Source organism: Candoia aspera, chromosome 2, assembly GCF_035149785.1.
Source record: "Candoia aspera isolate rCanAsp1 chromosome 2, rCanAsp1.hap2, whole genome shotgun sequence".
In the NCBI taxonomy this organism is placed as follows: domain Eukaryota; kingdom Metazoa; phylum Chordata; class Lepidosauria; order Squamata; family Boidae; genus Candoia; species Candoia aspera.
The window spans coordinates 78787608-78802595 of NC_086154.1; the positions used below are offsets into that span (position 1 = coordinate 78787608).

The window sequence follows — 14988 nt, forward strand, 5'->3', positions numbered from 1 at the left end:
TTGGCTTTATATTGGTTATACTTTAAAATAAGGTGAAAGACACCCTATTGTACTTGTGCCATGCAAGTCCCAGGCAGGTGTGTTAGTGGTTATGCAACAAGTAACAATGCAGCTATGACTAATCTGACATGTTACATCAGCTTTCTTGCCCATGTCTCCTCCCTGTTTTGGTAATATCAGAGACGTAATAATATTGGCTTTTGTTGTCTTGTCACTGAACACTGCTGTATCCTCATTCCAGTTTGGTTGTGAGTTGCTATAGCTCAAGTGCCTGAACTCTCTGTGAAAGGTCCTGTTGAAATTAGGAAACCTGGTTGAATCTGTTACCTAGTGACATGTTTCCTGAAGGCTGATTGATGGCCTCTTTATAATATTTTAATGCATAAAATAGATTTTCTTAATTCTTTTTTGCTATATTTCTAAAAATCACATTTTACAAACATGACTCTACACAGAGTGTCTGCTTATCAGATCTTAGCTCAAATCTAAAGAACTGTACATAGTAACAAAAAGTCAGTTACATCATTAATGGCAATAGCAGCGGCAGGCACATTTGTAATAATGAATACTGCACAGCTATCATTTATACTTGAACAAAAGTCTAAAGTGCTTGATTCAGCAAAAAGTAATGAGGCTTACAGCAATAAAGTGCTCATATAAACCATAACTCCTTTAGCACTGATAGACTTAGTTTCAAGGAAATGAAGGGTTATCATTCATCCATCCATCCATCCATCCATCCATCCATCCATCCATCCATCCAGTGAAAGGTCTCTAAAGCTGCTAGCAACAGAATGATAGTATTCACAAATTAAAATGGTGTTATCCAAACATGGACATTTAATGGCAATTCTACTACATATCAAATTTCACTGATGGTACAGAAAGTGCTAGTTATTGTAATTCTTGTATGTCTCTATGCTAGACTTTCATATGCCACAGTGTCATCATGTCAGCTACCCCCAGAGTCCTGAGGACACAATTTAGTCATGTCAAACAATGCTTGCTCCTTGATCACTATAAAGCAATTTCTGGATTGATAACACTATTTCTGAGAAATATTTTTACATTGCTCCTTATGACTCTAGCAGTGAGAAATTCCAGGAGTAGTACTACAGTTCTTAACTTACTCTGGATGAGGAAATATGAAGCTTACAATCAACCTTGTTTTTCTTTTAGATTATGATGATGATGATCTCTGTGTGTTTGTGTGTGTGTGTATATATATAGAGAGAGAGCGCATGCAAATTAAATATTTTCCCTATTGCTCACTTTCTGAAATGCCTTGCCTTTTTGGTGGCTGCAACCCCCCCCCCCAACCCCCCCCCCCAGAAAAGTCTCTATTTGCACCAATATACAGTGGAGGTAGGACCAAACACAGACAGCAAAGCAATTCTGCATACTTCTGAAGGCTCTTAGGCTGCTTCCAACCCAACAGTTTCTAGTTTTCAGCCAGCATTTGCCAGCCTAACACCCTTCCAATATGTTGGAATACAATTAGCATAGCTAGGTTGCAGAAGACTTTTCTGTAACATCGCCTGTCTCTGCCAAATTCAAAACTACAGACCTTTTTCTTCCTGTCTTGCTAAACAGTAGTCTTAAGCTCATTTTTTTCTGGTGAACACACACACAAGCCATTAGTTCTTATTGAGGATCAGCCCTGTTTGCAAACAGCTTTTGGAAAAAATGATTACCTAGTAGTTCTTGTAAATATTCACTGCTGAATATTTAACAGAAGATGTTAAATCTAAATACGTTTACATTAATTTGTTCAGATCAGCATCTTTGTAACCAGAGCACTATGGCATATCTATATAGAATATGTTCTTTTTTAGACTCCTGGCAAACAAGGGCTCTACTATTCATTAATAGTAGCTTGATTTATTTTTAAAAGGGCAGAGTAGTGTCCCTAGTGCTTGCAAGTGTCATTTCTTTATAGACGAGCTTCCCATGCTAGCTGGGGAATATGGGAGTTCAAATCCAAGATACCGAATGAGCCCCAGGTTGTGGAAGGTATGCATTTCCTTCATTTTCATCTTGACTGGATAGTTCTGCCTATTCAAAGACAGGGCCTGATGCCATTAATGGATTATTTTTTTCTGGGAATGAAGGGAGCCACGCTGGTCTCGGCATTTTAGAGAATCTAATGATGTCAGGTTCACAGTGGCACAGCTAATGCCTTGAGGAAAAAGAGAAGTGCTACTAGGAATGAGAATGAGAGGAGTTTCTTCATAGTCTGCCTTAACATAGAAGTAGGTGACTTTTTTTTCTGTTCTGTGGGGAGAGGAGGAACCATACAGAGCTACTAAGGGCATAAAAGCCCAATTTTAAATGGGAATACAGTTGGAGAAAGAAAGATCAAGTAGTATAGCTCTAATTAACATGGACTATGCATATAAACAAATTGTAAAATGTGTTCCCTAATTATAAATTCAGCATAATGTCCAGTTTGCCGCTTCTTGCACATTTCTTATTGTTGCTAGGTTTGCAGTGAATAAGGCTCTGGAATGAGAATTAGGTAGGCTTTCCTTAACACAGCACTCTTCGGGTGTTTTGGAGTACCACTCACAATCCTTAGCTAGCATTGCCCTGGATGTTGATGATGAGAGTTGTAGTCCAACCTGGACATCTTGCTGAGAAAGGCTGAATTGCTAAGTTATCAATAGCCTAGTTGCTAGGTTATCAAGATGCTATTTCATTAAACCATTTTTCTTGATCTATGAACTTATAACTGGCACCATCAGAAAAGTTTATTTACTTTTTGAATCAGCTAATGAGCTAAGATGGAAAAAGAGCTACATTTCCTCAGAAAAAGTAAAGTATTGTTTGAATGTTAAGGCAGCTGAGGCTTTGGACTGGATAACACCTATGTGATCTCTCTTCTCTCATGGATCCTGTCATTCCCTGTGGTTCATGGAAAAGCTGAGGGAGATGACACGAGAGAAGAGAATCTAGAGCGTTGCTGGTGTTCAACAGGGGACAAACTCAACCAAACACGGGTTAGAGCCGCTATTACGGCCTACCTTGTGGCAGTAAGGGAGGCAAAGTGTCAATACTTCTCCCTTATTCTGTCTGTGGATAGCCCTGTTTCAGGTGACACATGCCCTCTTGGGTAGAGGGGGCTCAGAGAACCCCTTGCAGGGGTTCACAGAAGAATTTGTTCAGCATGTGTTGGGCGAAGTCACTTGAATTTGCTCACAGCTGGACATTGGCCTTGTTGCAGGTCCAGGGAAGATGCCTGGGGAGGAGTCTTGCCTGATTTTCTGGGAACAGTTTGAATCTGTTGAGCCTGAGGAAGTGGACAGGGTCCTTAGGACTGAGAGCTCAACCACCTGCTCTTTAGATCCATGCCCATCCTGGCTTATTAAAGCAGCCTGGGGGGTGTTGTGTGAGTGGGTTCTAGTGGTACTGAATTCTTTGAGTGAGGGGGTTGTTCCTTTACCTCTTAAGGAGGCCTTGGTTTGCCCTTTCTTCAAGAAGCCATTGCTGGACCCCATTATACTAGACAATTTTTGTCCAGTATCTAACCTCCCTGTTTTTGGGGAGGTGGTTGAGCAACAGCATCAGAGGACTTTGGATGAAGCTGATTATCTGGATCCCTTTCAGTCAGGATTCAGACCCGGGCATGGGATGGAAATGACATTGGTCGCCCTTTTGGATTATCTCTGGCAAGGGTGGGATGGGGGTTGTGCATCCATCCTTGCCCTACTTGACCTCTCTGCAGCGTTTGATACCATCGATCATGGTATCTTTCTAGATCGGCTCAGAGGATTGGGGTGGACGGCACTGTGTTGTGCTGGTTTGCCTCCTTTCTCCAGCATCGATTCCAGTCAGTGGTGGTTGTGCGGGAGAGATTCTGTCCTCAGCCCCTACTGTGTGGGGTGCTGCAGGGTTAGGTGCTCTCTCTGCTTCTATTCATCTACATGAGGCTGCTGGGTGAGCTCATCTGTTGCCATGGGGTGAGGTATTATCAGTACGCTGATGATACCCAATTATACATCTCTGCCCCAGGCAAATTAAGTGATGCTGTGAATGTCTTATCTTGGTACCTAGATGCTGTACAGGTCTGGATGGGGAACAACAGGCTTTAGCTGAACCCTGGCAAGACTGAGTGGCTTTGGATTTTGGGGCCTGCTAGTTCTAAGACTATGCCATCTTTGGTGCTTGATGGGGCTGTGCTGCCCCAAACAGACCCAGTGCGCAACTTGGGGGTCCTCCTGGACTAACAACTCCTGCTGAAAGAGCAGGTGGCAGCCATGTGCCAGTTGCACCTGTTCCTAGATTGGGGGGCTCTGCTCATTGTCACTCATGTCCTAGTCACCTCCCGACTGGACTACTGTAATGCAGTCTATAGGGCGCTGCCCTTGAAGAGTATCCGGAAGCTTCAGCTGGTGCAAAATGTAGTGGCGCAGGCAGTTATGTCTGCCTCTAGAGAGCACACATTACACCTCTGCTTTGTGAGCTGCATTGGTTGCCAGTCTGCTTCTGGATCCAATTCAAGGTGTTGGTTTTGATTTTTAAAGCCCTCCATGGCATGGGGCCAGGTTATTTGAGGAGCCACCCCTCCCTGATTATATCTGCCCACCCCATCACATCCTGCAGAAGAGGCATGCTACGGGTCTTGTCTGCTAGGGAGCTACACTTGGCAGGTCCCAGGAGGCGGGCCTTCTCTGTCGTGGCACCCACCTTATGGAACATCCTCCCACCTGAAGTGACGCTGGCTCCATCCCTGTTGATTTTCGGAAGTCCCTCAAAACCTGGTTATGCCATCAGGCCTGGGGGTAAGATACTGAGGTGGCTTCATTGTTGTTAACATCTGCTGTCCTCTCTTAGCCTTTGTAATTTTTAATTTGTTTAATGTTTTTAATATCTTAACTGTTTTCTAGTTTTATTGTACGCCACCCAGAGTCACTTTTTCGTTTGTCAGGTGGTCATATAAATTTGGTGAATGAATGAATGAAAATACAAAGTATACTTCCTCTGGGCAGGATGGCAGGATCCTAGACAATAAATTATCAGCAATTTGCATTTCTTATGCTATGAAATAGGCCTGTATTCCTTTGTACTCTTACAAATCCTTTCAAAGATCATATGAAGGACAGCTTTTTTCTGTTCTAAGCAAGACAGAATTTGTCTTAACAGGACTGAGACTTATCCATATCAGTGTACTAATATAAGAATTTTTGTAGAGAAAAAATGAGCTAAGTTTTTCTGGCAATAAAGGGAGAGACTCATTATTGAAACTAAGGGGCAATTACATTTACTTTTTTAAATAATAGAAATAATAACACAAATTTTATTACACAACATTCTTCTATAGTATATTATTTCTAAAATAATAATTTTTATTTACTAGGCTTGTTTACAAATGGATCCTGCAGACAGGATATCATCTGCTGATTTGCTACAACATGAATATTTCACCAGAGATGGTTTTGTTGAAAAGTAAGCTATTTGGATACAACATTTAGCATTTACTCAAAGAGCTTTTCAAGATGGTTGGCTTTTTGTATGACAGATGTGAAATTGCTGTTAATTTATTGATTGGAGAGAGTCAAATCTTCACCATACTACTACTTATGTGGCTGAGACATTGTATTTCCTTTGTGTTCTTTATGCATAACACCTAATTTCTGGAAAACCTTATTTTCTTGACATGTTCTAGATATAAAGGGTGCAATTTCAAATGCAGTTACTGTGAGATTGCTGCTATCCAATGTCTCAATACTCCGTACGCCAAAACACCCCTCCTTAACTAATTCCTTTCAGATTTCCAGGTGCTTACTACTTCTAAGAATTCTAACTGGTGTGGCTTTGCCTGGGAATTCTGGGATTTGAAGTTCAAACAAATCTGGAGGGCAAAAGGGTATGAGAAGGGTGGGCCAGAGGCAATAATATGAGTGATAGTAAATGCAGAACTCTCCTTGTCTTAGCCAGAACAATGTGAACATGAGGGTGTTACATTGTGAAATTTAATGTTTTTTTCTCAAAACTTTGTAACTAGCCAGGTTTCTAGGAAGTAGCCTGGGGGAAAGAAAAAGAGATGGAGAAGTGATCTTATTGTCCTTGGTTTATTCTGGTCTGTCTCCCATGTCCTTGCTTTCAGGATGTGTTTAAGTGAAAGGGTTCAGAGCTCAAATCTGAAAATCATACCCTCTGACAGGGAAACCTTTTCTACAGACAGCAGTTTGCACTTAGAAATTAAACAAATAAGAGGAAAAGGAAGAGGTTAATGCCCTATGGAAGAAGAAGAAAACTCTACTTTTTCGACCCAGATATCAGGACCAATGTTACTGTGGCTTTTGAGGGTGGTATTTTTGCACATCTGGTATTGAACAAATTGGGCTCAAGTATGTAAAAATTAACAGTTTTTAAAAAACATCACTGAGTACTACAGATATCTCTGAATGATCAAAAACTTATCTATACAAGAGAGTGTCCCCTCACCACACATGGTGGTTGTTTATTGTTAGAATGGATAGTGTTGATCACTTTCTGAGAAGGAAAATGGATCAGTGAATGAGATTTTCTCAGCTTCAATAAATGACTTACAGTGTAAAGAAAGTATGGATGAGAGAAAGGCAGTATCTTTTCAATAGAAAGGCTGAGAGCAATGGAAGCAGGGTTTATTACCTTCATGCTGGAGATGGTTGTGTACCTATGTTAGAAAGTCTAACAGTCTTGTCTATCAGGTCACCAATCTTGTCTACCAAAGCAAATATCCTTTTAGTTCCAGATACATTTTTTGTAATTAGCTTGAATGGATGGAATGGGTAGAAGGAAAACTTAAAGTACAAGCCCGTGTGAAAGTCTTTTTGCAGACCCTTATGGCTTGGAGTTTATTTATGGATGACCTAATAATCTTATGTATTAGATGAAAAGATTTAATGAATAGTGAGTGAATTTGTTGCAAATCTGGCTAGGAATTTGTTCTGTTTTACAAACTTCAACGTGTTATTTATTTATTTATTTATCTATCAAATTTATATAGCCGCGCATCTCATGAAAAGTGACTCTTCAAGGGTTTTGTTAAAGGGACAAGAAAGAATTCTGATCTTTAAAACAAAACAAATAGAGTAGTACGTAATTTGTCAAGGTTGAAAGAATTGGAAAGTTAGAATATATTTAGCACTGAGAAGTAAACATTTGACTTGGAACATAAAGTGCATCAGCAAATTCTCCTTAAAGTCTTTGCCTGTGAGGCCAAAACTAAGATATAGAACAGATGTGTTGTCATTTGTATGCTTTGTACAGTGTATCAGCTTAATTTAGATTGTGGATAAGAGATATAGCAGGAACTGAAGCTGAATAAAGAGTTAGGTAAACTGTTTCTTGTACCGTATTAATTTCTCTCTGAAGTGTATTTGCCTTATGGCATACAGTTTGCTCTCTAGCCAGTAGTAGTTGGTTGGGAAAGCAGGGAGAGCAAAATTGTAGGGATCAAGCAACTGGACAAGATTATATTTGAAATTGTCAGTGTGATGTAAATAATATCCTTTTTCATATCAGGTTCTTACCAGAATTGAAAAGCAAATTACTACAAGAAGCAAAGCTGAGTTTTCTTTCAAAATTCAGAGACAATAACAAAGATGCTGAACAAATCAAAGATGAAAAGAGAATAGTTCATATTAACATGTCTCAGAGTGGTCCAGTTGTTGTAAAGGTAAGAATGATGTATTCTTTTAAATTGTTTGCTCTGATTTTTGACACAGCAAAAATACAGAATATATGTTGAATATCTACAGATACACCATTATTTTTCCTTAATTATTTAATCATATTTAGAGCTATATTAGGTTACCAATTTCCATATAAATTAATTTATCCTTCCCTCAACATGGTGTTTTCCAGATCTGTTGGCACTACAGCTCCCAGAATTGTGGGAATTTTGGCTCAAAAAACCCTCATGAACTTCAAGTTAGACAAGGCTTAATTAGGAATTTTGATTAAATGATTGTGAATGTAAGGTTTATGCTTAGGTGATGTTATAAACAGGTAGCACAATTCTGTCATATTTATTTGACCATTTCATTGTGTCCAGGGAGTCTTACTCTGTGGTAAAATGGATTTACCATGGGATTGTTCAACTAAGGTGCTGAGGGAGCAACACCTCCTTTGGTTGATTAAAAAAAAAACTACTAAGCAGTCATACCTGGCTAGAACTTGGATGGGAGGATTATAGGAAATCTCTGTGCTGCAAGCTAGCACAGAAGGAAACAAAACATCCAGGAAAGCAGCAGTGGCAAACCATTTCCATATTGGTGCTAAGAAAACTACATGGATGTGCTATCTATGTAGGCACTAGCAGTCAAGCTTGATTTAATGGAGTTTTTTATATTTTGCTTGCTCTCTTGAATGGAGTAAAAGGTCTCAATGGAACTTCCATTGATTTCAAATGTATCTCTGCTGTTGAACTTGCCAGTATAAGCCTGTTTTTTTATTTGTATTCTTCCAATCAGGTGCAGCACTGTTATGATTACTATATTAGTGTCATATTTGAGATCTCTAGTATCCACATTCACTTCCTTGTGGAGATCCAAAGCATGTTTTTTTAAGTTTTGGTTTTATATATAGTGCTGTTGTTTTGGTAGTCATAGGAAAAAAAGCATAATAAAATAAATTAGTTTCAGCTTCTCAGTCTAGGGAAAAACTCCATAAAGTCCTAACCCTTGTATGTGTCACTATCAGAAATTAAATTGCACAAAAAGAGGCTCACAGAACCAGTATTCACACTTTTGAATAAAACCCTTTTTCAGACCCTTTGAAACTATGGGTATGTGTTCTGAGGTTCTGTTATTATGCCATACAAGCATGGACTGTTATGGAATATAAAGCTGAATACCCTAATCTCATCATAGCTACCAATGAATAGCCAAACCCAAATGTGTTAATGTATGTGTTACAGAAGTTGATTTAATGTAGTATGTAATTTTAGTCTATGTTGGTGATGCAAAGATATCCTAAAAATACAATGTGATAGGATGTGATATCCATATTATTGGCATTGCCAAATGTTTGGTTTCATTCTAGCTGATTGGTTTGCACCAGAATTGGCATTTTAATAGGGTATTTAATAGGCTGTAAGGCTTCCAAAGGAAAACAATTTGAAAGTTATAATAAGAAAGCCTCAGAACTTTTTTTTTTCTAATATTGCTAAACTGAGAGCTCTAAACAGCCTTTTTCACAATTACATCAATCCTAAAACAAAATTCCTTTAGAAATGAAGAAATATTTCCATTTGAGCAGCAGTCATTTAATACAAATACTGTATTTAGGTGTAGCAAGCTCTAGACGAATAGCTGGCATGCCTTTTGCAGCAAAAACAAGAGTTTTGCAACACCTTAAAACAACAACAAATTTGTTACAATCCTCTGATGAAATGGATTATGGCCACAGTATTTTGATGCAACAAATGTATTGGGCTTTAAAGTGTCAAAGGACTTTTTGTTTGTTTAATGCTATGTCCCTGTAAAGAAAATACTGTCAGTTATTTCAGTAAGACAACTCCCTAATTAAAAATGTGATCCAGAGAATAATGTTCTTTTTTATTATGAATTTTATTAAGTTAAAGAGAAAGATAAAATCACTTACTCTATATTAAACCAAAACCACATTATTTCTATAAATCATTCCCCTTTAGCACATTATAAAAATCACTAAGTACAGTTACTCCCTCCCCTTATATTAAAATAAAGAGAAAAAAATTCATATAAACCTCCTCATATAAAACTCCCCTCCCAAAAATAACACATTTAATTATTCCCTTCCTATTACTATTCTATACATTTCTGTCTACTATAATAAAAGTCAAACTACAAAGCACATAAATTGTCTGCCTTTATACTAATAATACAACAGTTTTAATAATCTTAACCCAAAGAAAAGCTTTTTATACCCTAATAATCTTAATCCATATCCTTAAAAACAAACATCAGTCAAACCCCAAAAGCGATCCAGATAAACATTCTCCAACCCTTATCCCACTTCAAAATAAACCAAAGCATTTACATATCCCCACAATGTGCACAGAGCTTTTCTCTTGAAAAAATCAAACAGCCCAACTGCCCCCCTCAAAAATTCCAGCTTCTCTTCAGAAAGCCTCCCATACAAAATGACCCCTTCTTTTTCATGGCATTTCACCAGAAAGTCAATTTTACTTATTGCTTGCAGATCCCTCTCTCTGTTGAATTTCTCCAACTCCACTATCCAATCTTCAAGCAGCATCTCAATTGAAATCCCGATCTCACTCTTAGAAGAAACATTTCTCACTGTTGAATTCCTCAGTTTCATCTACTACATCCCCAACCAGACGACACATTTTAGAACTCATATTTTCCACAATGTCCTGAATGTCTTGTATAAAAACTTGACAGGAGTCAGAAAAGATCTGTTTAAAATCTTGATGGAAGTCAGGAAAAAATCTGTTTAAAATCCTCCATGTCTCATGCAGTTGGTTATGGTGCCCCCTAGGAGCTTAACCAGTGAAAGTTGAAGATATGAAAAAGTTCCAAAGTATGTTTACCCAAAGTGAAAGTGAGATAAACAGACAGTTCCCAAGGAAAAGTAGAAACAGAAAGCTGAAGGTTTAAATGTGTAGGAAAACGCTAATATATTCAAATTTAATACCAAAATAATAACAGGAAGACACTTATTTACTCTCAATCTTCCTTTATATTTGGAAGGAAAATGAATTCCAAAACTTACAATTTTTTTTAAAGTAATCCCAAAAATAATGATACACACCAAGAGAACCCTCTTCTCCTTGCTGTAGAAAGCCTCTCTTGGGGTACATATACTTAAAAAATACAATTTGGTGATTTAGAAATGGGGTGGCCGGTCTTAGTGTCCCTTTAAGGCTACAGCACAGCTTGGAAAGTGATGACGGACCTGCCTCCCAGCTGGCTCTTACCAGTCAAATGCGAAACGCTGTTTGTGATCTTCTGGCAGCAAGCAGCGTCCGGAGGGCAGATGGGGTGATTCCTGGTGTTTTCCTTTATCTGGAGAACACTCCTGGGCTTCAGGAAAACCTGCCTGAGCCCGAAAAAAATTGCCGTGTTGTCAGTTCCACCTGCAGAGCCCGTGGGCACAGTTGCTCAATCCGCCACATCCCCACCAAAAAAGAGAGAATAAAGTTCTTTATTCTACTGGCAGGCTGATATTTCTTCTACCAAAGTTATGGTTCCATAGTTGTTGAGTTAGGATTCTGGATGAGAAGATTATGCAAGAATTATACAGACTTACGGATTGAAACTGTGAACAAAGAACATGGCCTTATGTTGCTATCTACCTAAATAACTGTTTTTGAATTGGTGAATTCACTCTGAAATGATTTGAACAGTTTCATTTTTCAGTGAACTCCATAAAAATTGTGAATGCTCCACATTTTATAGGAACAAAATGCAAAGTATGAGTAAATATAATTGTTCAGTTTGAATGTATTACCTCTTCTAGGAAATGGAAAAAGACAAAAAGTCAAAGGAGATGAAGATCAAAGGTATTAAAGTAAAAGGGGGAAAATCTGAAATTTCAGAGCTCAAGAGAAATGAACAAGAAGATGCTGTTTCACAGTGGGTTACTATGTCTCAGAATGCTCTCAACTTATCTCATGAGAACAAACCTATAATTGGTGATGGTACCACCTTAATAACAGTTGGCATTGATGCTAGTGGGATGAAGGATGAGGCCCCACAGATGCCCTGTACAACAATGCCACGCATACATCCAAACTGTGGAAATCTTACTGCAAATTTCAGTTCACATTTCCTGTGTCCTAATTCAAGGTATGTATTGGAAAACTGAATGCTGGCCATATGTAGAGGGGAGTCGGGTGGGGGATAGGAGTGGATATTAATTTTTGTTTGTTTATTTTAGAGGGTTTATAGGCACTTCCAGCTGCAACCAACCGGGAGCAATGTTCTATTTCCCCTCCATGACTTGGATTAAAATAAAACAAAATACAATCATAACAACACAATCATAAAATCACAAAATAAGATCCTGGGAATAATAGCAACCTCCATGCCCACCCCCCAATCATTTCTGTTAATAGAAGGACAAATATCTCATTCAACGCTCAGGGCTTGTTCAAAGTTTAACAGGCCTTGTTAAAAAGCAGGATTTTTTAATTCATCAATTTAAATATACTCCTTATTTAAAATATATAGAACATGCCTTTTACTTTCATTTTGGAGGCAAGCATTACACTACAACTACTCAATTATTATCCAAGAATAAAGGTATTGTTTCTTTATCAGACTACCAGAAAAAGCAAAGAAACGGCGAAGTCCTTGGCCATCGGTAGGACAAGTAGGTCCAAACAGCCGTCAGGAAGAAGGAGCTATGACTCAAGTAATTATTAAAAAATTGTATTTGTAAAATAATGTAGTTCATGCATTGATGCTATTATAATACTTCCTCAAATAAAATATTAATATTTTGTAATTAATTAATTTTAAGCTATACTAGATTTGATAACAAAACTTTTGTTTAAACATGATTTAGTCCAGGTACTTGTAAAGTAGGAAAGAGATTCGTATTTTTACTGCAAACAACTTGGGATGCCTTCTCTTCCTTGGAGCTTACCTTCTCTGCAGGCTGTGTATCAGGAGGTTTTTTCCTTCTCTCTGATATCAGAAATGAGCTTCTGTCATCTATTTACATTTCTTGATCTTAAAATCAGTCTGCCATCCCAATAGTATTCCTCTGATGGCCTCATTTTTGGGTTATGTTTCTGACACTTTTACCCTTTGAAATCAGTGAGGAAAAAATACCACTGCTGATTTCAGCTGAATTTAGGCAAGTCTGTCTGTCTCAGTATCATGCTGCTGTACAGAGTTTTGTAGAGTTTTGATTTGCTGTACAGGTAGTCCTTGTTTAATGACTGCCTCAGACAGTGACCATTCACAGTTACGACGGTGATGAAAAAGTAACTTTGCGACCAATGCCTGCATTTACGACCTTCACAGCGTCTCTCAGTCATGTTTGCCATTATAGCCAGTACAGTATTGCATCGTCCTATGCCTGATGTTTTTTTTTTCCTTTTTTGCCCCCTTGCAGGGCGGAGAGATTACTTAAACACGCTATCTCTTCCTGAGCTGCTTTTCTCCGCAGTGCAATGCTTCCCCAAAAGGTGCTAACCTCACCTTTTGTTTTGTGACCTTAATTAGTTGATTGGAACTCTTCAGTGGCTTCTGCTGCTGCCTGACACTGACAAGACCCTAATTAATTTCACACTGAAGGCTTTTTTGCCTCCTAAGCAGCTCCAGCCATGAGCGCCCTAGGAAAAAGTGCTAGTGCATTCCTTTTGATGTGTACCCCCATTGTGTGCCAGCTTACTCTCTTGTAATCCCTTCCTCTCCAATGAATGTAAATACAAACATGAATTCTATTCTTGCTAATTATCCCTCGCCTTTGGAATACAGGGGAAAGCATTCCAAAGGCGAGGGAGTGGGGAAAGGGGCCTATAAGATTTGCCCTTTTAGCTGACTTCCTTGTGAGTCAAGTTCTGGAAACCTTCCCTGCCATTTGGGATCACTCAGCTGTTTGGGGTCATATCTCTCTGCCACTGTAAAGCAAAGGAAAGCTGAAGTAAAATTGTAAGCACAGTCGCGGTCATGTGATTTTTCATTTAGCGACTGCTTCGCTTAACAACCAAGTTGCCAGTCCCAATTGCAGTCGCTAAAGGAGGACTAGCTGTATTCATCCATAGTAGTAAACATTTCAATAAAGTTCTCTTGCTGTCATAGTAGTAAACATTTCAATAAAGTTCTGTTGCTGTCAAATCTAGCATCACCTGGAGTTAACTATCCCATTTCAGTTATATAACCTTGTAAAATATTTGCACACTTTTTGAGTTTTCTAATAATGAATAAACAGTTCAATACTAAATGGACAGGTTGATGTTTATACATTCTTGGCCTCTGGACCATAGTTAGTATTGTTCCTATGATGTGAACTGGAGAATAAAAAACTCTCTGAGTCATCATCTCTTTGGCTTTTTTGGTGCTTTTGGTTACAGAGGAGGCCTACCTCGGTGTGGTAACTGAAAGTAGCAAATTTTTATGGAAAGATTGGCTGTTGAACTCTTGACTCAGAATGGATCTTCATAGCATTCGGCATGCTGGTTAAAATAATTATTTTAGAGAAATATGTTTGGAAACACCTTTCAAGCATTAGCTTGGCTTTCCCTTTTTTTCTTTGAGGAAGAAGGGAGTTGCTCTTCTTCTTTAGCAGATAAAAAAACAAACAGATCTTAGTACATAATGTAAACCAAGCATGTACTGTAGTTGGATTTTTCAGAGACATAATACTGGATGCTGTCAAGCACAGGGCCTACTGATTTAGTTTGCCCAATAACTTTTTAAAAACCTTTTTTACTGGTAACAGTGGTATAGCTTTCTTTGGCAATATAAGCTTTCCCTAAATAAAGGAAAGATTTTTAGTATGTTACATCAAGGACCGAAATAAACAACTATCATGTTAACAATTAAATAGCTCAGATCTACTGGGTTCTCATAGGTATCTTACAAGAATAAGATATCTTGCATGATTTGGACCAATTTTGTAGGCTTTAATTAATTTTTAAAAATTTAATTAATATTTTTTTTTTTTTTTTTAAATGAGGTCTGTGGGTGGCATCTAGTGCTGTTGTATGTACACTTGTCCATAGAAGTGTTGGGCTGCTGACACTTGATATAAAGACGTAGTCAAATTATAATCATGGAATAGATGTTTCCTTGGATGCATAATTATTCCATTTTTAGAACCAAATGGAGAAAGTGTCCCTGTATGAAAGAGCTGCTCAAATTGATCAAATGGTGAACATAAACAGAAAGAAACGCAATATCTCGAGATGTGAGAAGAGAGAAATTCACTTCCCAGAACTAACTACAACAGGGCAACAGAAAGAACTGAAAGGAATGGAAAGTATGTTTGTTATATTCTGTACATCATTGTGAATGTGTGTGTATTTGTGTCTGTATGTTTGTT

The 14988-nt window shown here is 38.2% G+C and overlaps 1 protein-coding gene and 1 long non-coding RNA gene across 2 annotated transcripts in view; one reads left to right on the top strand and one right to left on the bottom strand.

The window, feature by feature from the left end:
• Positions 1–14988, top strand: part of CDKL3 (cyclin dependent kinase like 3) — a 36759-nt gene that overhangs the window by 19420 nt on the left and 2351 nt on the right. The window contains exons 7-11 of the mRNA XM_063292309.1: positions 5357–5445; positions 7510–7663; positions 11452–11780; positions 12255–12348; positions 14763–14925. Of these exons, the coding sequence (XP_063148379.1) occupies positions 5357–5445; positions 7510–7663; positions 11452–11780; positions 12255–12348; positions 14763–14925 (829 nt within the window). The remainder of the gene's footprint in view (positions 1–5356; positions 5446–7509; positions 7664–11451; positions 11781–12254; positions 12349–14762; positions 14926–14988) is intronic.
• The window catches only part of LOC134489556 (uncharacterized), a 50230-nt gene that overhangs the window by 6967 nt on the left and 28275 nt on the right, over positions 1–14988 (bottom strand). The gene's annotated exons all lie outside the window — the stretch shown is intronic.